Consider the following 25,924-nt stretch of genomic DNA (forward strand, 5'->3'; position numbering starts at 1 on the left):
ATCCTTTGTGAAAATTTTTCATTAGGAAAATTCCAAACCAGTTTTAACATTGACTAGAATTATTAGAGTTTATAATTAAAATGGAAGTTTCCTCACTCACAGCTGATTTGCAGGGGGTTTTTTTGTGTGTGTGTGTGTGTTTTTTTTGTCTTTTCTTTTACCCCAATGACTTCTTGAAATTCTTTTTGCTGTGCTATTGTCATCGATGTCAGATGGGAAATATGTCATAAGACAATCTTGTTTGTGCAATAATTTCCCAAAATACAGAGTTCCCTTCTCCCCTATGACATACTCAGACACAGAAAACAGTTTTGCAACCAAGACCAGAGCCATCATCTCCTGAAACCTGCTAACATGCATCCTACTGAATAATCACTATTGTCCAAGTCATCAACCCTCCATGTGAAACTATCGTTTTCATCTCGGACTGCTGGCTTGGGCAGCCCCCTTGGCTACGACACTGCTGCCTAACTTGCATTAAATGCCCTGGGTTTGCCACTCTTAAGAAAGGGTACATATAGCATCTCCTTGCCTCATGAATGACATCAATGAAAATCGGGAGTGTGTTTTCAGTCTTTCAGGATGTGAATGTTGTTTTACTAAAAATGGCAGTTTATGGAATCACTCGACTCGAGACTGAACAGTGTGCTTCCTATTTCCTGTGGGTTTATTAAACTTCCTGTCCTCCCAAGAAAAATCATGTTAAGTCACAGTAGTACAGTCATTTGGCCATAAAGTAATTCACAATGGACAAAAGACTCTCAAGCTGATCCAACCTCTCTCTAATATGACTGCCTAAGGCCTTCAGCAGGAAATCCAGGATAGTTAACTCAAGATCTTACAACATGGCCACGAAACAGCAATCCTGGGCTATGGCAACAATAACAGAACAACCAATGCCAGATAAATAACCCACACTGTGAGTTTGGTCCTGTAACTGCTGTCAAGGGAACATAACTGTTGTCTCAGGATGAACCTCGTGGTGGGGGTGCCATGTGCCCATCAGTGAGGCTGAGCAGCTCAGGTAAGACAGGCATCGGAGCCAAGCTCTATGCCTAGAGGGTCAGAGGGCAGCTCAACATCAGAACATGGGGAGTTAAACTGGGTGATATCACTGGGATGAGAGTTTCTGGTCAACCTTGGGATAACGTGTCACCAAGAAGTTTGGTAAACACTTTGCAGTGTTATTGATAGGATCAACCCCCAAAAGCTTCTTTTTCTTGAAAGCTCATGGTATACAGATAAAGAAAAGAGGAAGGGTGTTCTCTCTCAAAAGCAATGCCAACAATAATAATATCACCAACATATTATATAGATATATAAAACCTTCTACAATGGAACAATCACTTTATCATATACATTACCAGGCAGGATAATTTCACAACTTCTAGCCGAGAAATAGTAAACACATTTATTCGGAAAACCTAGAGGCTAGAAATAAGCACGACCTGTTATTACGTAGAACAAGGATGGAAAGTATCTCCAAGTGGCCCTGGCTGCCCTAACCCAGGCACAGGGAGCGGCGCCCCACGGTAGGCGGAGGGGGCAGGGAGGGGAGGCTTGTTGGAGCTTTTTCATTTCTGGCTTTTGTGGAGCTAATAGGAGAATGGGGAGGGAGATTTTAAAGAACAATAGGTCATGCAGAAGTTAATCACAGGGTATATTTCTGGCTCTATTCACTGTCAAGGAAACCTGAATTGTGTAAGTTTGAGCCCATCAACACAGAGCAATGAAAGAATTCAGCTCCTACACGGGAGAGAAAAGAAATACCATATAAATATATTAACAGAATCCACATGACTTCGATTGCATTATTCTCTACAGAAATACCATGGCCTAACAGATCCTTTAGAATCAAAGTTGATGAATTAGATGTACCTACTGTAGCCACACACCCCATCTCAAACCATAGCCTTGTGTTCCATACACATCCTAGAGTCTAGCCTTCATCAGAGTCCCCTGTATCCAGAATCTCAGCTCAAAGTTCTATACTAAAAACTTGACCTGTCATTATAACTTGCCCAATGCTCTCAGCCTGCTCAGTATTTGGTAGAAAGCTCCTTTTGGCAATCTGGCTGCCTTTGGTTTCTTCCTTTCTTTCTTCCTTTCTTCCTTTCTTCCTTTCTTCCTTTCTTCCTTTCTTCCTTTCTTTCTTTCTTTCTTTCTTTCTTTCTTTCTTTCTTTCTTTCTTTCTTTCTTTCTTTCTTTTTCTTTTTCTTGGAATAGACTGTCTCCATTACCTCAAGGGCAAAGAAGAGTCTCCAGCAAAGATCACTAGGTATTAGCTTATTAGAGATGAGACACAGAGAAGAATGGACGTCTAAAAGCAAACACACAATGGAAATGAGAGATGCAAGAATTTCTTTGAATTGCCACTCTGGAGTTTGGAGATAGAGAAGGTAATAGAAGATAACTTTTACTTTAAATCAAACTGAGAAGAAGATGGACAGCAGTTCAACAAACCAGCCTCTTCTCCACTTTCCTTTCCTTCTCTCCCTGTTCCCTACTCCCAGCACCAACAAGATGGTAAAGGCGCTGAGGCCACAAAGTGTACCCGACTCCTTTCTGTAACCCTGACACAGGCAGCACATGTTTGTGGGGGACACGTGTCAGAGGATGGGGTGAAACCTGCCAAGTTCCTGGCACCCACAGCTGCCTTCTTTTTATATTTCTCGACTTCTGGGATCAGCAAGCTATACTCTGGAACATATTTCTGTAGCACTGAGGAGCTAAAAATTGCTGTTTTACATTTTTAAATGGTTGGGGTGAAAAATATCTAAGAAGAAGACTATTCCCCAACACAGTGAAATGATAAGAAATTCACATTTCAGTGGCTATATAAATAAAGTTTTATCGTAACACGGCCACCGTTGTTTATTTTCCCGAATTGCGGCTGTTTCCACTCTACAATCCAGAGTGGAATAACTGCAGTGGAGATGGTGTGGCCCACAAAGCTTACAATTAACTTGCTGGCCCTTCATAGAGAAGGTCTGCCGATTCCTATTCTCACGCATCTTCTCATCTTTCCCTAACTTTCCAGTTTTCACAAAGGACAATGCTCTTCCTCACGAGCCGGACAATAAAAGAAACACTCGCAGAACGCACTTCAAGTGCACAGATGTGGGGAGGTCGGGAGGGACAGAGGTAGCTTAGTGACTCCAGTGTCCCTCCCACCCGCCCTGCTCTTGGTCCTGCAGGTCCCTTTGCATGTGGGGAGACCAGCCAGGTGAGTTTCCCACTTTCCAGCTCAGGTTAAGTTAGATTTATCCACCGTGCACTTTGAGAATCAAGGCAAACCACATCTACCACGAGCAATTCCTTGGAGCTGTCAGTGTGAGCTGCAAGTCCACCCTGTGAGAGCCCGCACAAGACAACAGATTAACCATTAGACTAGATATGTTGAAAATATACAGCTTCAACCTTTCCCCAGCTAGCTCAGAGCAATATATAGATGATTATTTCAACCGTCAGCTGCCGCACAGATTTAAACCCCTGCACAATAACTCCTGGATTCATCTGCCCCTTGTCAAACTTGCACAGCTTTAGTTGGAGGATACATGGTGTGGCAGTTTCACTGTGAATCCAGAATGATCCAGACGGCTGCTGTCTTTTTGTTAACAGGAAGCCAAACTGATGAGTTTGTAATGCATTTCTTATCAAAGGTTGTTTCAGAAAAGAAAATGTGCCCCATCACTTTGGCTAGAATTTCACATCTACTAGATTATGGGCTTAATCAGAACATCTCTGCGATTTTCTTGAGGAAGTAGATCATTCTGCATCCATTCCCTTAAAATCACTTGATGGCAATGAATTATGTATTTACCAATTTATAATTATCCTTGATTTTTCCCCTCCTGCAGTATACTTAGTAAAAATCATCAGCTGGAGCCTACAAAGCAATGGTGCTTAATAGATACAAGCACGCTAATATATTTTTTTAAGCTTAATGCTGATCTTTTTGAGCTGCTTGTCTAAAATGGTCATTGTGAATAAAGGGATTGTAATTTTCAACTCATACGCTTAACAAAGACAAAATGGACTGTAATGGAATTTATGGATCCTGTAAAGGAACTCTCTTTCTAATATTATCAAATAGATTTGGATTTACTGTAGGATAAATCGGATCTCTCTGAAATGTACCAAGAGAAAACACCTGTAAGGTACTGAACACTGTTCCTGGCACACTTCAAGTGCTCACAGAGACAGCAAAGCTGTAACCCCCACTGATGCGTGAAATTCAGTACTTAAATACCAGCGTTAAAATAGCTATTTATCCTGTCTTTATTTGAAATTCTGATGTTTTATTTATTACGTTTTTTTCTTTTTGGATTAAAAAAAATATTGCATTAAACTATTGTTTACCTTGATTACTCAGGGTTTGAGTGCCTCCTTAAATTTGGTGTCCAAGGCAAATATCTCACTCTCCCTACTCTAGTCCCAGCCCCTCCACGTCTCGAGGGTGTTCTAGGGGCTGGATCTGCCTCCCTGTCTGTCGTTACAAAGACCTTATTTTTTTGGTCTCTGCAGGTGTGTTACAGGCTCCCTTGCAGAACTGGACAAGGCAAATATAAATTGAGAGTTATTCTTTGGACCACTTCATGCTGTTTGCAGGAGATTGTTCAGGAAAACCCTTGCAGGAAAGAATTCCTTGTGGATTTACAAATTGTCAGACACCCAAAGGAGTGGAGAGAAGATGGTGTTGCCTCAGGAATCTGAGATTTGCCACCCGCCCAGGGTGAGAAACAGAAAAGAGAGAAAGGGTCGGGCCTCTCCTGGACTTAATTTCACACCTCACATCAAATTCTCCTGGTTAACACAACGTTGACTTATACTTCCACTTTGGGATAAAAGTTTTTATTTGCTTATATGTGTTAACTCAGATGTCACCTCCCTTTTCTTCTTGTTTTTCCTCCCCCTGCTAAACAGCCTCAAGGAAACATGACTGGCAGAAAACGTCAATCATGTTTTCATTTCCATTTTCACTTTGCTATTTACATTTTTTAAATTAATGCTTGCCCCAGTGATTCTATTTGAAGACCAGCCTAGAATCTAATTGTGTGTATGTGAAACTGTTTTCTAAATCGTAAGACAGTACACAGATAAGGGCTATTATTATTATTAATATCATTACTATTATCGGCTCATCCATAAACACCGCATCCTCCATTAAGCCAGGTTTGTCACCGAGCCCCCTGGAATTCTAATACGTATTCCAGATGCTTGTGCTGATACTTCCTCTGAAACTCCGATAAAGGTAAGATGCATCGTTTTTTTAGTGCAACCCAGGTGCACCGCACGGCCTGATGAAGGATGTTCTGCCAAAACACTTTAGAAATACTGGATGCTTTTAACCTTGGGAGGTAAGGACCAGTCTGGATTGTGATTTTACACTAAACACAGCATTTAGTGTATTTCTTAAGGGCATAGTCACCTTCTAAAGATGGTCCTGAGCTATAAAATCATTATCTGTATTCTACCATAATTCATCTTCAGACGTAGACTCTGCAACATTTTTAAATGCTAGCACATGGTCAGCCCTTTCTGGTCAACACAGAGAACACAGCATCGAACGCAAGAGCAGGGCCAGATAGGGTTTAGGGGGTGCAGGCTTCACCCTCTTTTGGGTCACGGCTATATGAATATGCAGACCCAGAACCAGCACCCAGGTCGGCTGACTTCTAATCCAGATCATTTTGTCAGAATCCTGCCCATGAGAGCAGGCCACCTGTCCAAGTCCTAGCTCTGACTCTCACGTTACTCAACACCCCAAGGTCACAAGGTCCCCACCCCCCTGGACAGAGGAGGACACCCAGCTTTGAGACGCTGAGGGGTTAAATGAGAGAACCAGAGCCCACGTGCTGACAGCCTGAGGACAAATACCATCTTGGTGTGCACTGCCTGGCACCACCCTACTGCGCCTCCGGATTTTATGTGCAAGACAATCTTATGTGAAGATTATCCATAAAAATACGGATTTCTAACTTTTGCTTTAAAATCTTGTGGAAGACTGGGCTCCCATTCTGGGAGGGTACCTGTCTCATGGGACATGAGCTTGCCAGCTCTTCAAACCCCCCGATGCTACCATCTGGACCCCAGTCATACAGCAGAGACCCCGTGTTAGCATCTCTACTGAAGTTCCATTTTCTCACCTAGAAAGGTGGGAATAGTCAGAGTACCTTCCTCCGAGGGTTGTTGTGAGAACAGACCGAGGACATAAAAAGTGCTTAGAAGGGTTCCTGGCAGGCTCTTGATAAATGTTACTCATCGTTATTATCTTGGCTTCGGAAATCAAAGTAATTAGAGCTCTCTGCCATCAGGTCCTTCTCTGCAAGTCCAGTCTGCTTTCTTCTGACTGTTCTACTCAAATGGGTTCACAATCTCTCCTCCGCCCCACACAACTGACCCGGTGTCCTACCACCAGACTGGGGTGAGACTCATCACCCCCAACCCTGTTCTCTGCATCTCGTTCGACGGTCACCTCTGTCCTATATTTCACATGGCTGCAATGAATGGCTCAGGTCAAAATAATTAGGCTACGCCAAGTGTCATAAAAACAAGAAAAGCCAGAATACGGGCCTCAATTGGAGAAGGCTGGGACTGTTTAGAGCAGTAACAAATGAAAGTCAGATGGAAATGTGGAGAAACCCCACTGTTCCCTCAAAATGACAGGAAATTCAGGCTGCCTGACTGTGAGGGTCTTTTCCCTTGAATTTTTGGAGGGATGTCGTGGGATTGGGGCGTGTACGTGAGATGGAGGGAGAGGCAGGGGGATGGTGGGGTAGAGGAGTAGCAACTCCTTTATTTTTCTCCGTTGGTTCTTCCTTTCAGCTCCCTATTCTATCCACCCTTCAAGAAAGAGGTTAGCCTGCTTCCTCCAGGAAGCCTTCCCAGATGACTGTAACAAGGTGGAATCCCACCTTTCTTTAAAACTCCCTTGACACCTCTCATCTCACACCCCTCTTACATCTTATGTATTTGCACTACAGTTTGTTTTCTATTTCAATGTGCCCTCCCCAACTAGACTTAAGAGTTCTTTGATGCAGTCTACAACTCTCTGAATCTCTCATGGTACTGAGCCCCTGGTAACGTTCCTAATAAATAAATAACTAGTTCTTAGTTGCCAGAGAGGTGGCATTGCAGAGGGGAGGCGCACAGCCTAGTGGTGGGGAGCCCAGGTTCTAGTCCCGGCTGGGATCACTAGTGTGGCCTTGGCAGGACCCCGCCCCTGCTGGAGGCCTGGTGTTCATTAAGCATGGGAGTTTTCCAGCTTGGATTCGTAACAGGTCTCTGTTACTTCACAGGTATCACAGGAGCCAGCCATGGACTGAAGGCCTCATGACCCTACGGCCACAAACAGTTATCCAGAACTTCCTACCGGACTCAACCCCAAAGCACTACAGAAGAGGAAAAGCAGGGTTCCTGGTCCAAGGGAAGTGTGGTCCAGCTCAGTGGTTCTCAGCTCTGCATTTCAATAAGACGAACTGGGGAACTCAAACACCAGTGCTTGAGTCGCTCCTCTGACTGCGTCAACACACATCTGGAGGGGCTGGGGGCTTGGCACTGCTTTTCCTTTTTCTTTCATTCAAAAATCTTTTTAAAGATGCACAATAAGAGAGAACCACAAGTCTAGCTGGAGAAATGAGATCACTGCGTTAGACACAGATATCTATCTCTCACAAGTAATATGAAATACACTATGAAAGGTGCTGCCTGACAGTGTCAGGTGAGGCCTAAATGAAATGCCTTAGACAGTAAGTCCTAGAAGGTCTGGGTGGTCAGGGAAAATAAGACTTGAAACAAGAGTTGGATAGACAGAGACATCAGCCTTATTCACCTGCGTATCTCCAGAACTAGATGCAGGGCAGTCAAGCCAGGATGCTGAATAGACTGGGAAGGGGTGGGGAGCAGAGGGTGGGAAGGGCACGCTACGTGGAGGGGACAGCCAGAGCGAAGGCAAGGAGGCAGAGAGGCACTAAGCTAGGGAACTGTAAGAAAATCAGTGTGGCTGGAGCAGGAAGGTTCATTTGAGGGCACAGTTGCAGGGTATAAGGGGCAGATAACGTAAGGCTTTAAATGCCAAATGGCAGAATCTGAATAATACTTGGCAATAATCGGAATCTCTGAACATTACTATTCCTTCGATTTCAAGACTCAAATTCAGAGAAGACAGTGGGTGGTTTGCATCTTGGAAAAGTCGATCAAAAATCTCCCTCACTCAGGCTACTTTCTCTCTGGCCACTTAAAATTTGCAAGTGTCCAAGATACGATGCACACATCTGTGCATGAAGCCAAAAACGAGGGGGCCCCTGGCAATGGTCCAGTTCCACTCTGTTTTATTCTGTGGAGCGTATTTGACAGGAAAATAAAGTTATTTAATGCCTTGGAAAGGGGTCCTGTGAAACTCACAAAGCTGCTTCCTCATAGCCCAGCCAGTTCCAACCTTCACTCTGGGCTGGTTATGCCCTAACTTCAGCTATTTATGTTGATCCCATTCCCTAGAAAAAGAACTGGAGGGAAAGTGGTCAGGGTTTGGCTTTCACAAGAAAACTGCAACCAGTACTTTGAAAACCATTTTCAACAAAACCACCGCTTTCGAGTGGATTCACCGAGAAGGAAATGTTGCCCCCAGTCCTCAACTCCTTGGTTTCAGCTAATCAACAACACTTCAGGGTTCTCTCTGTCAAAAACACGTGAGTGAAGAGAATAAGGATGCACGTGATGCCATCTGGATCCTTGATCCGCACCCCTTAGCTTGGTACGCCTAGAAAAAAAATTAAAAAAAAAAAAACCTCAAAAGAGAAAATTCCCATTGGATTCCCTCAAATTTTTAAATTATGAAGAGTAAAATACTCGCACTCAAAATTCTAGGTAGAATTTGACAACAATGAAAATCAACAAATACAGGAGTTATCCTGGGATTTAGTCCTCCCGTTACATAACCTCAGTAAATCCACTGTCTCCTAAACAGACCGTGTGTGTACCCAAATACCCTGTATAAAAGGAATAGTGTAGGTAAAAGAAAAAAAATGGAAAAAGACATAGTTGTGTCTCTAAAAAATTTTCTTAAAGACTGAAAAATAGTCTATATGTGGATTAAAAGAAAAACAAAATAAAAGAAAGTTCTGCTTGTATATTTGCTTTTTACTTTTCATATTGTTGCTCAAATTGATGAGCTGATCAGCCTTTGTGCAGACAACCTTATGAAAAAAAAAAAAAAGAAACCCCCCAAAAACCTTCTGGCCTTTTTTCTCAGAAATTTAGTTTTGGTCCAGCGAGAAAAGCAACCTTCTTTGGTTAACTTGGATCTAAAGTAATTCTTGATGAGAGAGCATTATGTTGAAATTATTTTTACATAGCCCATTAATCTAGTACATAAGCCCCCTTTATAAAAATGTCCCTCATTATCCTGGTATGGAACGAAGCCTAGGGAATTAATTTGTATAAATAAACATTAGTTAAAAATGGGACTTGCCGCATAACAATGATCAGATGGCGGAGGTAATCCAGTCTTAGGGGCGAGACTCTGCTATTGTGTAGTTACCTTTTAAAAACTGTAACATTTATTTAACTAGGACTGGTTCCAAATGAGCGTTAAATCAACCAACTTGGATTTAAGGAAATCTTAGCGATGAAAAGGTATTGTCTTAGGGGAAGACTATCTCTTCAGCAAACAAACACACACAGTTTTAGCCATCCATTTTAGAAAATAAAGGAAAGAGAATCTGGAAAAGAAAAAGCAGAAAGTGGCAGGGCTTGGGATAGGGAGGGTAGGGGGTGGGTAGTACCTAGAGTACAGCCAGGTAGAGGGTTTCATTTATAGAAGAGCAGCGCCACCTGCTGGTAGATCTGCATTTCGAGGCTCTCTGCAGTTGGCCGGCGGTCATCTATCTTGCAATCTATGCATAAATACACAGCAGTATTTCTCAGCTGCTGTTATACATAAGAATTTTATTACCAGTCGGAAGATTTCTAACACACTGGTTGCAGTTTAATAATCCTCTATTACCTGAAGTATGGGTTATATAAAAACCTAGAATGTTAATTGTTGACAAACCAATTCTAATATGTAAAGCACTGTAAGTCACCCAGTAAATATCCAAATAAATCAAAAGGGATAGCTCTTTTCCCTCTAACAACATGTTATTAAATACCACAACTTGATCACTTACATAAAAATAATGTTCATATATTTCAATGTACTAAGAAATCAGGAAAAATGTAATATAATCTTACTGAGAGCTCTCCCTTCATTTACAATTTAGAGGAAAATGTTTTTGCAATGAATATTTTTTCCCTGCCTTTAAAAAAGTTGTACTGAAACCAAGGTGTCATTTAGGGAATTTTCTCATATAACAAAACCAGAGTTATAAATAACTAAGATTACACTTATAAAATCTTATATATTTTTAAATGGCAATAGAGGAGTCATAGAGCGTATAAGTCACTGATAGACTGAGCAGAGAAACAGTACCTGTCATTTTTCCAGAAAAAGATCACACAAATGCGATACCAAAGGAACACAATAAAAGGAAGAAACAGGAACGTGATAGGTGACTCTGATTATATCGGCAAAGGAAACTGAAATAAATTAACACCCAAGCACCCACGAAAGGCACAGTGTAGCTTCACTGCAAGTGATTGTTATGCAACAGGCAAGGCTGGTGATTTTGTAAGAACAGAAATAAAGTGTCGGCTGTGAAATCTGGTGGTGATAACTAATGACCACGCTACTAACAACTCTGATTTGATCTCTAACTGAAAAAAAAAAAAAGCACTCTAAAGGATAGATGTATGCAATAGGAATCGTATTTTCACTTGAAACAAATAAACCCCAAATGGGATCAAAGGGCCCCAGTAAATGAAAAATGACAGTTCCTATGTTGCCCTGATTTGATCTCAAGGAAAACCACCATGCTGATAAGATTCCAGAGCTTAAGAAGGGGCAAGGCTGTTCTTGGATTGTCATGGGAAGGGGGTGAGTGTCTCTGCCCATTCGGCTGATGGGAAGCCCACCCTAATTTCAAAAAGTTATTGAGATTTAATCTCTAAGAACTACAGTGAAAAAGACTGCTCATGCAGCACTCAGAAGGGTATCCCTTAAAACACACACAGACACTCTGTTTTGCTAGTTCTGTTGGGAACTGTGGAATCCCTTTACGTTCCGTTCTTCCATCTTCTAAGTTGGGTAAGGCATAGGGGTAAAGAGATCGAAAGTCAGAGTGCTTCCTGTGAGGCCAGAGCGTTTCCGGTTACCTATCACGCGGGGACTTGAAGGCGAGTGTCTCAAGCGAGGGCAGACAGCATGTCATCTCCCACCTCCGCTGGTTCCCACTTGCTGTGGAGAGACAGGGTTGCCAGGAGCAATTTCAGGCAGATGTGGAGGGTGTGGGGGACTCTGGTGGAGCTCAGGGCTGTCGAGATGGGAGCTGGGGGCTCACCTGCCTCGACATAACTCCCAGTGGGTCAGCCAGTGTATTAGCGCAGCAAGAGAGGGTCCCCACAGCTGGCTGGGGTCTGAGTGGTTAAAGGTGCCCTCAGAGCAGTAGGGAAACATTCAGTTAATGGAAACTCAGAGTTGCAGGAAAAGAGCTTGTTTGAGCTAGAAAGGTATCGCGGACCTGAAGGGCAGAGCGAGGTCACCCGGAGAGGAGAGAAACAATGGAACGTCTCCCTACTGGACTCAAATACCCGGCGAGGCCCTATGGAAGGGGAATACATCTTCACCCCCAGATCCACTGCCGAGTCCAAACACTGCCGAGCTGGAGCAGGGGGAGGGAGGCGCTGCCTTCAGGAGCAGCCATGCTCAATTCGAGGTCCAGCTCTTCCAGAGCACTCCCAGTCAAAGGAAGCTGCTGCTCAGAAAGGAGTGCCTTGCTCAAGATGGCACGAGGGAACACACAGCGAGATCTCTAGGCTCAGGACTCTCTTTTCTTTTGAGATATGTGCCTGATGAACTATGGAAACACATTCCCGACATGGTTTCTATGTGACTCAGCAAATATTTGTTGAATTCCTAACTGTGAGCCTTGGCTGCTTGTGGGCTTTATGCTGGGAATTCGAAGACCACTGAGAGTTGTTTGTTCTTGTTGCTGACTTCTAGAACGCTGAACATGAAAACTGCTGGAAATGAGTTTTATATGAGTTGTGACAGAATGACAGAGGAGAGATCCATCCATAGAGGTGGGTCGGGTAGCCAAGAAGTCTTCACAGAGATGGCGATATCTGGACCGTGAGTTTAAAGCAGGAGTCAGCAAACTTTTTTCTGTAAAAGTCAGGCAGGAAATGTTCGGGGCTTTCCATTGCAAACACCCAACTTTGAGGCTTCGACTTGAAAGCAGTCTTGGACAATAATGAATGAATGTCTGTGACTGTTAATGATAAAGCTTTATTTACTAAAACAAGCAGAAGGGCCGCGATTTGCTGACACCCTACTTCAGAGGCTGGGTGAGCCTCCATCAGGTAGAAGAGGAGGGGGAAAGAATCACGGCACAGGAAAAAGCTATAGGAATGAGTCACAAGACAAAAACAGGACATTTTAAAGAATGGCCAGATGAAAGGCGCTCACGTGGAGACTGGAACTAGAAAAACCGGTTGAAGCCAAACGATGAAGGGCTTCGAACGCCATGTTAAGAAGGCTGGAGGTTGTCCCATAAAAAACAAGGACCCGTCCAAAGTTTCCTTTTTCTCTCTTTAAAAGGGAGTAATAACACGATCAAATTGTACTTTACCATAATAAACTTAGTGGTGGTTTAGTGGCAAGAGAGACTAATTAATTGGAGGGCTGTGGTGGCAGACCAGATGAGAAAAAAAATGAGGGCTTGAGGTTGGCAGTGCCACGAGAATGAGAAGAGAAGGTATGAAAGGTCGGCCAGTGGTCAAATGAGAGAACTTGGCCCTCAGTAGGATGGAGGAGAGAACAGGATCGCGGAACTCAGGATTTCAAAACGTCTGTCAATACTTACCAACCCACCGCTAGACCTGTCCTCACATCAGGTCGGCTCAAAGGAAGAGGCAAAGGTGGGGCCCAGGTAAAGGGCGTGGACCCTGTCTTGGCCCTGGATCCTTGCACTAATCTCATGAGTGTGAAAGTCAGCCAGCAGCAGAGCCCAGCTGCCCATAAAGACATTTGGGAAAAGTGATGATGTGAAGAAGGCTCAACACCATTCAGATCTCAAAGACGGGCTGAGGTCAAAGCCACCATCAAGAAAAGAAATGCTGATGGAACTTGAAAGAAATGTGATCTCTCTCCACCATCTGTTCCCCAATTCTTGGCTCTCCAATTTTCATCTTGCGAGAACACATCAAATTCACTATCTCCCTGTCCATTTTAGAGATGGAAGAGACATAGGGCAGTTCCGGTAAGATGAGGAATGAAGAAACACAGGGGCACAGTTGCTCTGTGAGACGGGTCCTACTGTGACCTTACAGATGAGGAAACTAAGGACTAGAGAGGGTCTGGAGCTTGCCCACAGCCCCGTGCTATCGAGGGATGACACCTACCCTGCGAGTGCCTAGATAAAACAAGATGACGTCAGTGCCTTGAGAAGTATAAAGACTCATACACGTGTAAGGCACAAGTACTCTTACTACAGCAGTCAGCATCCACTGAGCATCCATTTGGTGAACATATCAAAACATGACTGCACCAGGACTGACTGCAAAGTCCTGTGCCCGGAAAACACACAAATCCCACCCCTTCTCTCTTTTACCCTGCTCTAAGGTTCCCTAGACTTTCAGGCTTCAATTGCCAAGGAGATCATTTTAGCTCACTGCATAGTGAGGGGAATGGCTTGGGAATCCCCTATTATAAAGCAGAGAAAAGGTAGGAGATGTCTGTCTCTCAGACGCCCAACTCCATCTTCACGAGAGAAATCTGTGAAGCAGTGACCCTTCCAGCAACTAGCACCTTGCACGTTTCGCATCCACGTCCCAAGGCTGCCAGGCCATGTGCCCTGAGCCTCCACCTCCTTCCCATCTGCATTCTTAGCAAGTTTCATCCTGTCATTTTCACTGCGCATCTCTTTGTCTCTGCAGGTCATTGTACCTCCTTTTTCAGTAACACCTGTTTAGGGCTTTGGCTTTGAAGCCTCCCTGCTGGAAGTGTTCTCTCAGTTGGATATGTTACAAGCCATATGTGGAAATTTACTCATCTGCACTGAAGAAATGGCCAGATCAACCTTGACAAAATGCAGAGAGCAATTCAAAGCCACTCAAAGGGAAGAGAATGCTTGGTACAGCCTGAGAGAGTTCTGTGAGCAGTCGAGAAAGCTCCCTGCCCACCCCTTGTCTCGAGCGAAATACCCAGTGTGATGACACAAGAGAAAATGCCTATGAGACACTCAGCCTCTGGACACCTTGAGGTGGGAGGAACTGTCACCTGGGTGCTGTGGGACTGGATTTGGCCCCCTCAGGTCAGAGTCGACAATCTCAATACTCATGAGCAGCCTTAAATCTGTCTCCGCATTTTGGCAGGTGACTTGGTCATTCACAAATGGTTACAGCTCTCCACCAATGGGCCCTTTTCCTCACATTGGCCCTACCTGAAGCATTCACATTTTTGTGCTACCCTGACTCACAGGAACATGATCGGGGTCATCAAAATTAGCAAAACTGAATGCAAATGTCACATGTCCTTGATTTTCTAGGACAAAGGCTCTACCTACACACGTACACTTTGTATGCTGGTACCCCTGTCTCCCTTCATTGGTGGATTTTGGCCTACTGCGATTTTTTTCTGCCTTGGTTCCCAGAACTTCTTCCCTAATATTTAACCTTCACAAAGAATAGGGATTGTACCTCCTAGATGATAATTTTCAAGACTCTTCAGTTATGTCCCAGTTTTTCTTTTTCTTGCTACATTATCCCTTCTGAATCTTTGTGTCCCAGTTGTGTGTGTGTGTGTGTGTGTGTGTGTGTATACAACTGGGACACAAGAAGACTGTATACACAGACTGTATGCATCATACTATCCAGCTATCTACATAATATTATAAGCAGCTTAGAAAGTTTCAGGAAACTTTATAGATCCAGCGCCATCCTGCTTCTGTCAGACCACCTATTCCTTTAACTGATGATTGAGAATCCCTTCATTTATTCATCCTTTTACTCATCCAATATTTACTGAGCTGGAATCCTTCAGGCCACTTCCTACTCAGGCATTCTTGCCAACACGCAAAGCCCAGCCAAGGATGCAACCTAGTTACATTTCTGGCCTTGGAGGGAAGGCAGGCAGCCCCTAGGTCTTTTCTTGACTGAATACAATCCAACAGGCTCCAGCCCAGAAAGCTGGCATTGGCCAAAATGGAGATCACTTTCAGGCCAGTAGTCCACTCCGTTCCCAGAAGATGGTCCCCGCTCTGTGAGCTACAGATGCCCCTCAACATGCTGCTTTGTGTGGCTCAAGCTCTGGGGAGCAATCCTTCTCATTTCAGTCCAAAGTCTCTCAGGGCCATTGACCATCCCTGATGCAGACCTGCCTCCAGAACTTCCACTTTGAGTTGGCAGGTTTTCTCTGGAGCTCTAGGAATATTTGGTGGTGCTCACCCTGCCCTATTGAATGGGATAAAATGAGGGCTTTCTGCTTTACTAGAAGCCAGAAGAGTTTTTCTCTGGCTGTTTCCCTCGGTTGTGGGAGGACAGCTCCTCCCACGGATGTTCAAATGAAATGACAAGAAGAAAGGCTACTTTGGAATCTCCAGAACTTTTCCCCAGCTCCTCTTAGCTGGACATCAGAAGAATGTCTCCTCACAAAAGGAGGAAAAGAAGAAGAAGAAGGTCTCCCCAGAACAAGAACCTACGGGCGTGTCTAGAATCTCTCTGCAAACCAGGCACTGTCTATTGACAAAGGGGTCTTTGCTCTCTGAAATTTCCAATGTGTGGCTCTGACAACGCTGGTCGTGTTTCCATCCATTTCGATTCGCCTTGGAAACACGTCTGGCCAAGGAAGCAAAACTCTGGTATGCACATGTGAGGATGCAAAAGTCCTCAATTATCTGGGGAATTCAATATGGTGGTTTGGGAGAAAAGCTCTGAGAGAGAAAGGACACCACAGGGCCGCTGGGTGCATGTACTCTGCCTCGTCCACTCCTAGGAGCTGGCATTCCCAGCACGCACACCCCACCACCGTGTGGGAACTCAGGACTCAAGTGCTTCCCTGTGCTGTTTTAACGACCCTTTGGGGTCGATGGTGGGCATAAATCCTCCAGTCACGATGCTGACGTTTACAGACACAATGAACGCAGACCAAGTCCTTGCGCACAGAGAAATCAAAAGGAAAAGAAAATTGTGCCATGGTACTTAGAAATGCCACATGACTTCCTCGGATTTTGTGTGGCAGAGCTTCACAGGAAATGTGTTTTGTATTTTCACTGGAGTAGGATAAGTGGTTGAAAACTACAGTGGCTTTTCAGTGAATGGGATGTGAAGCACTTTATTATCCTGTTCCCTCCATCGATGGAAGGAGACACGCTGTCTCCCTGAGAAAGATGGGAGGAGAAGGTCATATTGCCATACACAGGGATTTAAAACAGAATTCCCATGAGCTCTAACTGAAACCACCGCATACACCTTGAGCCAAGAACCCTCAGGGCTGGTCACATGTCCCAGCTGGTGGCCCTACTGGCTTTGTTTCCGCTGCCCAGCCTGGGTCAATGCCATTCATGCCAGCAATTCAGAGCTGCCTGGCTGTGACCTCATCTACACACTCAAGATGTAGGTCTTGTTGGAAATGGGGAGGCTAGTAAAGGAGGGAGAAGAAAAAGGTTAGAAAAAGGAAATGGATGGAATAGGCTCCCAAGACCAGGGGCAGTGGAGGCAGCCCAGTAGGTCTCCAGGCCCAGCCAAGACTTCAGTAAGTTCCCCAGTAAGAAAACTCCACGGAACCCAGACAGGAGTCACAGTGACGGCTGGGTCAGCTGGGGAGAATTAAGCTCAAGAAATTTAACTAACGGGCTTCAACCACTTCAACACCATCAATTAAAGTTTCTTTAAAAAGATTTTTAACTGCTTGGATTTGTGTTTGGCTAACGTGCTTCTGCTGAGAGTCCCAGAGGCTGTTAGATCACACCTCCCTTTTTCAGGCTTCTCAGAGCAACTTCTCCTGCCTCCTCCTGGCACGACCTCCCCTCCGCGGGTCTTCTCCACCCTTAGAGGGCGGCTCCCCCCTGCCTCCTCAGCTCCAGGCCCCTTCTCCACAGGGGTCCTGGAAGCCTTCTCAAAACAAAGCCTCTGTCGCTCATTCCCCTGGTCAGATACCGTGAATGCTTTCCGCCGTATTACATGTTAATGCCACGCCAATCACAAGGCTCTATGCACCCTTCTAGGCTCCTCTCCCTGCACTCCCAGGAACAGGTTTTAAGCTGCAACCCAACTGGGTGACCAGCTGTTCAGCAGGAATTTCCAGGCCCTAGCTCCCTGCCCACAAGTCCCTTCTCACGCTATCAGGCAGGACAGCCTTTTCCTCCCATTCTCCAAGGCACCTCTGAACTGTCACATCCTGTGGGACCTCTCCTCAGCTGATCAACAGGAGGTGACCTCTGGGCCTTTGTACTGACAAACACTTTGTACCTCTCTCTCTCCCAACACCGCCCACCCTGTCTCTAGCTTTCAGTAGAGGAATCCTCATCTTTCTCCTCCTTCCTTGGAGACAGATGACCTGTCTCCTTCAACTGTGTAAGTAAGTGAGGAACTGAACTTGCTCCACAGGCTGTGGAGCCAGCCTGTTCTCCAGTGCCAGCCCCAGTGCCGACTTGCAGTGTGACCCATGGCACCTTTCACAGTCACCTCCATTGACAGCTGCCTCAACTGCAAATAACAGTCTGATATGGATGAAATCAGTCTCTGTAAAGGGCACAGAGCTGTGCCTGCAATGCAGCAAATGCCATGCGTGGGTTAAATTAAACAGACATAACAATAATGAGCACGCATGCATCCATGTACACACACCCCCTTGCGGTGTTGGCAGAGTCCCTTGCAGATCACAAGGCAGACACTACACTAAGCCCAGTCTTAACGTAAATCCAAGTTAAGCAACTGACCACTTCCTAGCACTACCACATTACCAAGCCTTGGCTCCTGGGCAATGGAATACATATATAATAATAGTCCATGTATCCACCTCGCCTCAGAAGGAGAAAGTGATTTTTCAGCACCTCTAAGAGGCATCACTCTTCTTCCCTCCTCACCAGCAAGTATGACCTGTCTATATCGCTACATCCACTCTATTCTGAAAATGGTTCCCATTACACTGTTCCATGCTCCGTTGCTTCTAGGCTTCAATGCGAATCAAAGATCCCAAACACTGAGAACTTTCCTCTAAGCATGCTGGCAAACACCCTCAACTTGTTGGGCCAGAGGACAAACATCCATCTCAGATGAAGGAAGCATCCAATAGAAAGGATCGGCACCACATGAGAAGGGAGGATCCCAAGGCATGATTGAGACCAGAGGTGCCGCATAGCAACCGCTCGTTTCCGTCTGGAGGGGATTTGCAGGCAGGAAGCAGCACAGCCTGAGCCGCTGCCCTGTAAGCCTCTCTCCAGTGGCTTTACACCATCAGGGGTCTGAGACTAATTCCAGACAATGCCCAATCGCATCACAACAAATTAGCCACAGACACGCGATAGCAATCAACGCGGGGAGCTGTCCTGAATGTGGGCCGGGGGATTCCCTGTCTCCACGAGCCGAGCGCTCCCACAGATGTTTCTAAAAGCCTCTTCCCAGAGGCCCATTTAGAGAGAAATTAAATGCAACTTTGACTTAATTAACGTTTTAAATGATAATGAATACAATGTAGATTCATAGGAGGCATTTACGTTGTGTTGTAAAATTGATAAAAATTTAATAACTCTTTGTTAATAAGTTATGTCTCCCCAGACCCACAAAGCCTAAGGCGCTGCAAACTCCAGCCTGGGTCTCATCCAGGCTCCTGGTGCAGGTGGAGGAGGGAGGCAGATGGACTTGACATTTGCTCCAGGCCTGCTCTGATTCAAACCTCTGCTTGTTCATCAGTACTTGATTTCATACAGTAAAGGTCAGGATTTGGGCTCAAGGCACAGCCTTGACAAGAAAGCTCAAGTGAAAGGCGGGCTGGCCCTGGCATCTGTCGCCCGAGATAGCAGGGGAGGGGGGAGATGGAGCGCTCCCTGGCCACATCTGTCCTCCACCATGGAGGTAAGATGGAAACTCCGCTGCCTGGTGGTCGGAGCTGTCAGGGTGAGTATCGTGACAACCGGCCACTGTCCTGAATTAAAAATGCAGACATAATTTCCATGTCACCTTGCATAAGGACTTCTGCTTAGCGTACTTGTGGCACGCCAATGTCTTTTCTGGTTTGTCCTTGAAGAGCCCCGTCACTTAGTAAAGAACCACATCCCTGGGAAGGGAGGTGTCCCAGGGACAGGAATACACACAAAGCATCTCTTCCTCTTTCCTCATTCTGACCTTTCGACTTCCTGTCTCCCTGCTCTGTTTCAAAGGACTCCTATTGAAAAGCTGGCTGTTTTTGTCCACCGTTCCCTTTCCCTTTTCTACATGTGGTGGCTCTGCACAGGTTATTTACCTTTGTTTTGTTTTGTTTTTTACAGCTTATTTATCTTAAAGAACTGGGCAGTACTATTTTGGAGGTGGGGGAGGGGTGCAGGGAGGGGAGCACGATGAGGTCCCAAAATGCAAGTCAGTTACTTCACCTGACACTAGACTGAATTAAGAAATAAAAATTATGATGAATAAAAAACATGGTTGGTTTGGAGCTCTTTAGAGATGGGCCATCAACAGGATTCTTTCCGAAAGAAATTTTGCCCAAGCGCGATGGCTGCCTTGCACTGAGCTGACCACCGTAGAAGCACGTAGGACGGTGCCTCATGCCAACCCACTGCTGACTGTGGCCACCACAAAAGCAAGCAAGAGGCACTGGCTTCTGCAGCCTTGCCTGCTACCAGCCAAAGTGCCCCAGGACGCCCTCCCAGGCCCACTATTAGTCTCATGGAATGATTAAGCGGTTGCCTAGGTCAAGCTGCCTTCCTGTTTTCACTTCCTGCCGTGAAGTGCAGATGGCCAAGTCAGGACACATGCGCCAAGGCTAGCTAAAGAGCTAGGGTAGAATCCAAAGGCTGCTTTAGTGTTTGCTGTCATGGATATTGAGAGAGAGAGGGAGGGAGAGGGGGAGGGGGTGAGGGAGAAGGGAGGGAGGGTGGAGGGGGAAGGAAGGAGGGAAGGAAGGAGGAGGGGAGAGAGGGAGGGAGGGAGACACCACACGAGCAAGCATCAGAAAATGGGAGAAACTGTGCCTCCAAAATGAATGGGCTTTAAAAAACACATGGAAAACTACGAGTAAATTGATTTGGGCTGGGTCTGCTTTGGCTATCCGGCTGTCCTTTTTCTATCTTTCTGTCACTGATGGCAGTGGTGGAAGAAGAGAGACTCTTTGGTTTCAGAGTAAAATAAACAAATACAACTTCAGATCGGGGAGCTTGAAGAAAGCACCCAAAACTATACACACATGAAAGAAATGAGAAAATTGCAGGCTGCTGATTGTCAAACACAGCTTATTAAATCTCCCTGCAATAGGCGCCGGTGACTGTCAGCACGGGGTCTGTCCCATTATAGACACTGTCCTGGAGCTGTTTCCACCCCCTGCCCTAGTATCTGATTTTATGTACTTCAAAATGCCATTAGTCCCCTCGAGTGACTTTAGTTCTATTGACAATGTTAATTCTCTGCCTGTACAAACCAAAGGCTACTTGGGATAAGCTGATTTTTGTTTATTATCTGACAAGACTCAAGATTACACTAAACTGACTTTGGTATGTCTCCCTTCAACCTAATCGTATTGGACTTCTCTCAACCGAACCATTGGAGTTGAATGCCTCCTTAAATTATATATTTCTACCCAAAATAAAAGTCGTGCACCATTTAAAATGAGCTGCAGTAGTCTGCAAATGGGTGTATGTGATTGCGCAGGTTTAAATTATTACTAGATTGAAAGGTTTGAGTGATCACATGCGTCCCTTAGCTAAAACTATTTCTAAGTGCAAGTCTAAAGATCCGTTCCTCTTTGAGCGCATGATTAATTTGTTCATGCCGGGGTTACTGACGGTTTGTGGCCAGCATCATGTCAGGCAGGTCTCAGCAGGTTTGAATCAATAGGGTCCTATGTTGTCACTGCATCATCATTTTAATTGTCCCTTTCTGTTAGACTTAGAAATCAGATATCAAGCAAGAATTGAAATAACAAGAATAAATTCTGAACAGAGAAAAGGTACTATTTTGCAAAATTACATGGAGAGATAGTGGAACAGATTAGAACCTCAGTGTATATTTATGTGTGTATGTTGCTAGATGTATATTTTTTATATTTGATGTACTATAACATAGCTACTTGTGAAAAGTCTGGGGCCCACCCCATCTTAGAATCTTTTAAGCGATCTGGTACTTTTGCCCAGCATCCCCCTAAGGAGAAACAAAATAGAAATGATCAGAAAATGATGCTCGGCATACCAATTCCAGCCCACCATCTTGAATCATTCAGTCTTGCCCAAAATAGAACAGTCTTGTGATGAATCCTTATGAGTCACTCATATTTATCTGACACTGCTTTTTAAGTCTTTTGTAAAGGAGTCCTACTTCTCTGCAAATCTTTTTCTCAGCACAGTGTGGCCTTACATCCCACGAGTTCTATTGAAGGAGACTACTGGGAGAAAAGTATGCAGCTTAACAACCACAGGGACGGGGACAGGCCACACCGCCAAGGAGAGGTGCGCGGCGCGGGCAGGCCCTGCTGTTAGAAGGCGGGTTTCTGACACTGCGTGAACACTTGGAATATACTGCCGCCCCCCTGGGGACTGGCTACTTCCCTTCCCACTTCAGAAAACACATAATGGGACTTTGTGCTTCCATTTAACGTCCCTTGAAAACGGAAATCTTTCCCCTTATGAGAAAAAAAATAGTAAAGGGGTAGACGAAAGGCAAAAGAGAAGGAATTAGGCTGTCTCCAAAGCTCACTCGCTCAACTGGGAAACTGCGACCAAAGCAAGCTCTATAATAATATAATGACCTTTAATGAGTGTCTTGGGAAACAATACAGCCCTAGCATAAAAGACAAAGGGCAAAACCCATCATGGCTCCGCTGACACTAATTCAAAATGATTTTCAGAACAACTAAAGAATGTAAGAGAAGTAATCTGATCTGCCCATCTGACCTCACTTTGATTCAAGGGCCCTTCTCCTGCCATTTCTAATTGTCAAACCCTCTACGTTTCACATCTGCTCATATTTAATGAAAAGCCCACTCTCACCACCGCTCTTGGAGGCAACCAGCTCTGTCCAATGGGCACATCCAACCCCACCACCAGCGAGGGAAGCCCGGGGATTGCTGTTGGAGCTCTGCCTGTGGAATTCTGCGTAGAGATAGACATTTTTTAATTGGAGAAGAAGGGCTTATGCGGTTGCATGAAGGGGCTCAAATTGGGATAGATTTTTCTAACTTATTATTAACGGTCAAAGGTGAGTGGACTCACACAGGGATGGATGAAATCTGCTTTTGTTTGATGGGAGTGATGACGGCGGGGAGACTGATGAAACAGAGAGGCAGCCCCCCACCCCAGGCTGTCAGTACCAGTTAAGCCTTCAACCTACAGCCCAAAGCTCCACATTTTCCACGGTGGGGCTGATGGTGGAGGGACAGAAGCACAAGCCTCTCAAGCCCAGGATGTTTCTGAGAAGCCGGGACCCTCCCATCCCAAGGTTTTCTCCTCCTGGCCTCCATCAACACTTGGAGGAAACTGCAGAGCTGAAAAATCCCTCCAAGGAGGGTTTCTCCACTGCACACACTGGGTATTGCGGGCCTCCCGCAGGGAACACAGATTTCACTGCAATTGATATGGGTGGCTGGTGCCAAGACATGACCACAGGCCTCAGTTTAGAGTCTGAGTGGCTCCTTCCTTCTCTCCACTGGGTCTCTGGGCCAAGGTTTTAGAGCCTAGTGGTTGCTTGAAAATAGAAGCTGTGCCTCAGGCAGACGGGTAACGGGGGGGGGGGGGGGGGGCTGGCGGATACATCCACCACCATCAATCAGAGATGTGGCCCAACTGTGCCACCACCGCCCACCCCTCCTCTCTCCCCTCCAGCTCCTGTCTGAACCAGTGTCTTGCCACACATTGTAGACAAACAAATTCTTTCTGTGGTACGACCCAGTTTACCTTGGCGGTATCACATGAGCCAGAGAGAACTCTCGTGATGAGAATAAAGGAGGAAGGACACATACTGTGGCATCTGTAAGAAAGATATTAAAGGAAATTTCCTTCCTAGGATTTTAGGTCAATGTGACCAAGACAGTCCAAAACCCCTCTCAACACAACGCCTACTCAGAATCAATTTAACACATGAATCCTGTCCCCTGGCACTGTTCTGAAGGAGCAGTGAATCACAAATCAGAGAGGATAATGATTCTCCGGGCCTAGAGCTAACTTTCCCAAATGCCTCAAAGACAGCTCCCTGCACAAATAATGTCTCCGACCTGAACTGCGTCTTCAGATACCAGCACCCGGCAAGGCACACGGCTCCACTGCATACAGTGAAGCGAGGCTCCGCCCCGGAAGCCCCGGATCACTGCCGCGCCAGCACCCCGTGCTGGGACCGCCTTCAACACCGGCATGTGGGTCAGCAAATTCTTCATGGGAACAAATTCTCAAGAGTGAAGGGCTCTTCTCCCTCCTTGTTACCTGCATGAATTAACTGCTGCTGGTGAAAATTTAGTTTAACTGGCTCTGGGCACTTGGAAGAGAGGAGAGTGGATGACAACATGGTCACCAACAAATGTGGTGGCTGCTTACAAGAGGAAGGGATGAACACAGATGGAAGAATGGTCTTCTTCCTCCCATGCTACCAAAACAAGGGAAAAGAAGGTGACAGCTAGACTTTAAGGCATCCGAGTCCTCACGCAAACCACAACCTCTTCTGCCCTTAGACGAGAACCCTCAGTGAACAAGCTGGAAGTTTCTATAACATCACCCACGAACCATGTCAGTAAAACACCAGCAAAGTCAGTGCCGAAGACAAGGATTGGGGGGGTGGTCTCAGCTGCCACCTCGAGAGATTCTTCAACAGCTCTGAGCTTGTGGGTGACAAGTAAGACTGACCCCAAAGGCCTGCGTGATGGGCTCAAGGAAACCATGGAAGTTCCTGGCTGATGGTGTTTGTTGTTGTTTGGAATCATGATCGCTACAAGATACCTTAGTTAAACGGGGGACTATATTTTTTGAAAAACAAAAGATATTAATGGAATGAGCCTTTGAATTGGTCATCATATTGAGGGGAGGCTCTAAAATCCACCAGTCTGTGCAGGTTGGCAAATTCATAATACTCTTTCAGAGCGTAGGAGGCAATCCGGCATTGGAGGAATGAGATACAGGTTAGGGAGACACAGTAAAAAAAAATAATAATAATAAAATAAAATAATAAAATAAAAAGCCAGCTGCATCGCAACCCTGTTGTATTTGGGAAACTATCTAAGCTCACTAAAAGCAATTTCATGCCAGAGTTGGCTTGTTCTCTCTACACCGTTTTCCTTCCTCCCTTTGACCCCATCTGACGTCTAACCTCTTTCCCCAAATAGTAAGATATACATTTCCATGCATCTCTGTATCAGTATAGTGTTTGATTTGCAGTCACATTAATTTCCAATTTATATGCTTTTAAAGGAGAGAGGAATAATATCACCAGGTTATAAGATCACAGACTATGCACTGTTACAAGAAAACACAGCAAGTTCACAGAACCAGGAGGGAGGCCTCCCCGGCACGTACACAGGGACACAGGCAGCATGGGCGTCACATCACCACATACATGGTCACAGCGGGAAGAACACAGCAGCCCGACGGACGCACAGAACCACAGGGCACAACACAAGACGGGGATGGTACCACAGACAGCACAGACACGGAAGTGCATGTGTTGGGGTTAAACTTACAGGCACGGAAACTGGTGGAGCAATCATTAACAGAGACAGAAGAAAGTGGGAAGGCTCTCTCAAGGGTGTCCACGTTACCACGCACACGGCCTGACATGCATGAGCAGTCACGCTCAGAACGTCCGCAATCAAAACAACATGCCCGTCTCATTCTCCGGTAGATGGACATCTTGGCTATCACCGTGTGGTTGGATGGGAGGAGAGGAAGAGCGGTAGTTAATGACAAGGTCACACACAGCAAGGCAGCTGGAAGGGAGCTGAAGGGAGTGAACACAGGTCTTAGTTCACATAACAGTCTTGACCCAGGGGAAAAAAATGCAGAGTGACTGTTGGCAACAGTTCAGTCGGACATCGGAAAAAGCAGAGAAAATACAAATTGCCTTTATAGTCCCCCAAGGCTGTCTATTGCACATGGTTTTTCTCCGCTAAGTAAAGCGGGTGACCACGGGAAAGGGCAGGGCTGATGACAACCGGGTTGTCGGATGAGAAGCAGCACGCATATAGACAGCAGAAGTGTAACCAACACCGTTTCCCCTGGCGCGATTGATACAGGAGGACAAAATATACACACAGCCGATCAATTAATTGCTGATTTGGCCCAATAAATGTTTTTTTGCAAGATGCAAAAATATCTAGTATGTCGGCTTTCTAATTTCCATCCATTTCTGGGCATTAGGCAGAGGCCGGGACAAGCTTGCATCTAATTTGATGTGAAACGATTACGTGTTAATGTAGAATCTGAGGCTGCCTCTGCTGAACTTCCCCAGAGTGAGTTTACATGATGCCTACAGGAATTTAAATTTACTCTTGACAGAACAAATATCCAAATCTGTCCATATAAGAAATGCAGCTACTCAAGGCTAACGCTGCGTATTTGACATTAAAGGCAGTTTGCAAATCAGAAATCACCAAAAGCATATGAGATGTGGGTCTACTGGAATTCATTTAGCTACTCATGGG

General features: G+C 45.4%; 1 protein-coding gene and 1 long non-coding RNA gene across 16 annotated transcripts in view; both read right to left on the reverse strand.

Moving 5' to 3' along the window:
- Positions 1–25,924, reverse strand: part of KCNMA1 (potassium calcium-activated channel subfamily M alpha 1) — a 705,404-nt gene that overhangs the window by 93,822 nt on the left and 585,658 nt on the right. For 7 of the 15 annotated variants that reach the window (XM_074374290.1, XM_045522769.2, XM_074374289.1 and 4 more), the window contains exon 19: positions 24,965–25,138. The exons of the other annotated variants lie outside the window; for them this stretch is intronic. In XM_074374290.1, coding sequence (XP_074230391.1) covers positions 24,965–25,138 — 174 coding nt within the window. The remainder of the gene's footprint in view (positions 1–24,964; positions 25,139–25,924) is intronic. 15 annotated transcript variants of the gene reach the window in all.
- LOC141579162 (uncharacterized) lies at positions 2–20,181 on the reverse strand. The gene is made up of 2 exons (XR_012510333.1): positions 9,786–20,181; positions 2–8,761 (listed from the first exon to the last, which is right to left on the reverse strand). It is a non-coding gene; the product is annotated as an uncharacterized LOC141579162 (long non-coding RNA).

The sequence above is a fragment of the Camelus bactrianus genome, chromosome 11 (assembly GCF_048773025.1).
Source record: "Camelus bactrianus isolate YW-2024 breed Bactrian camel chromosome 11, ASM4877302v1, whole genome shotgun sequence".
Taxonomy (NCBI): domain Eukaryota; kingdom Metazoa; phylum Chordata; class Mammalia; order Artiodactyla; family Camelidae; genus Camelus; species Camelus bactrianus.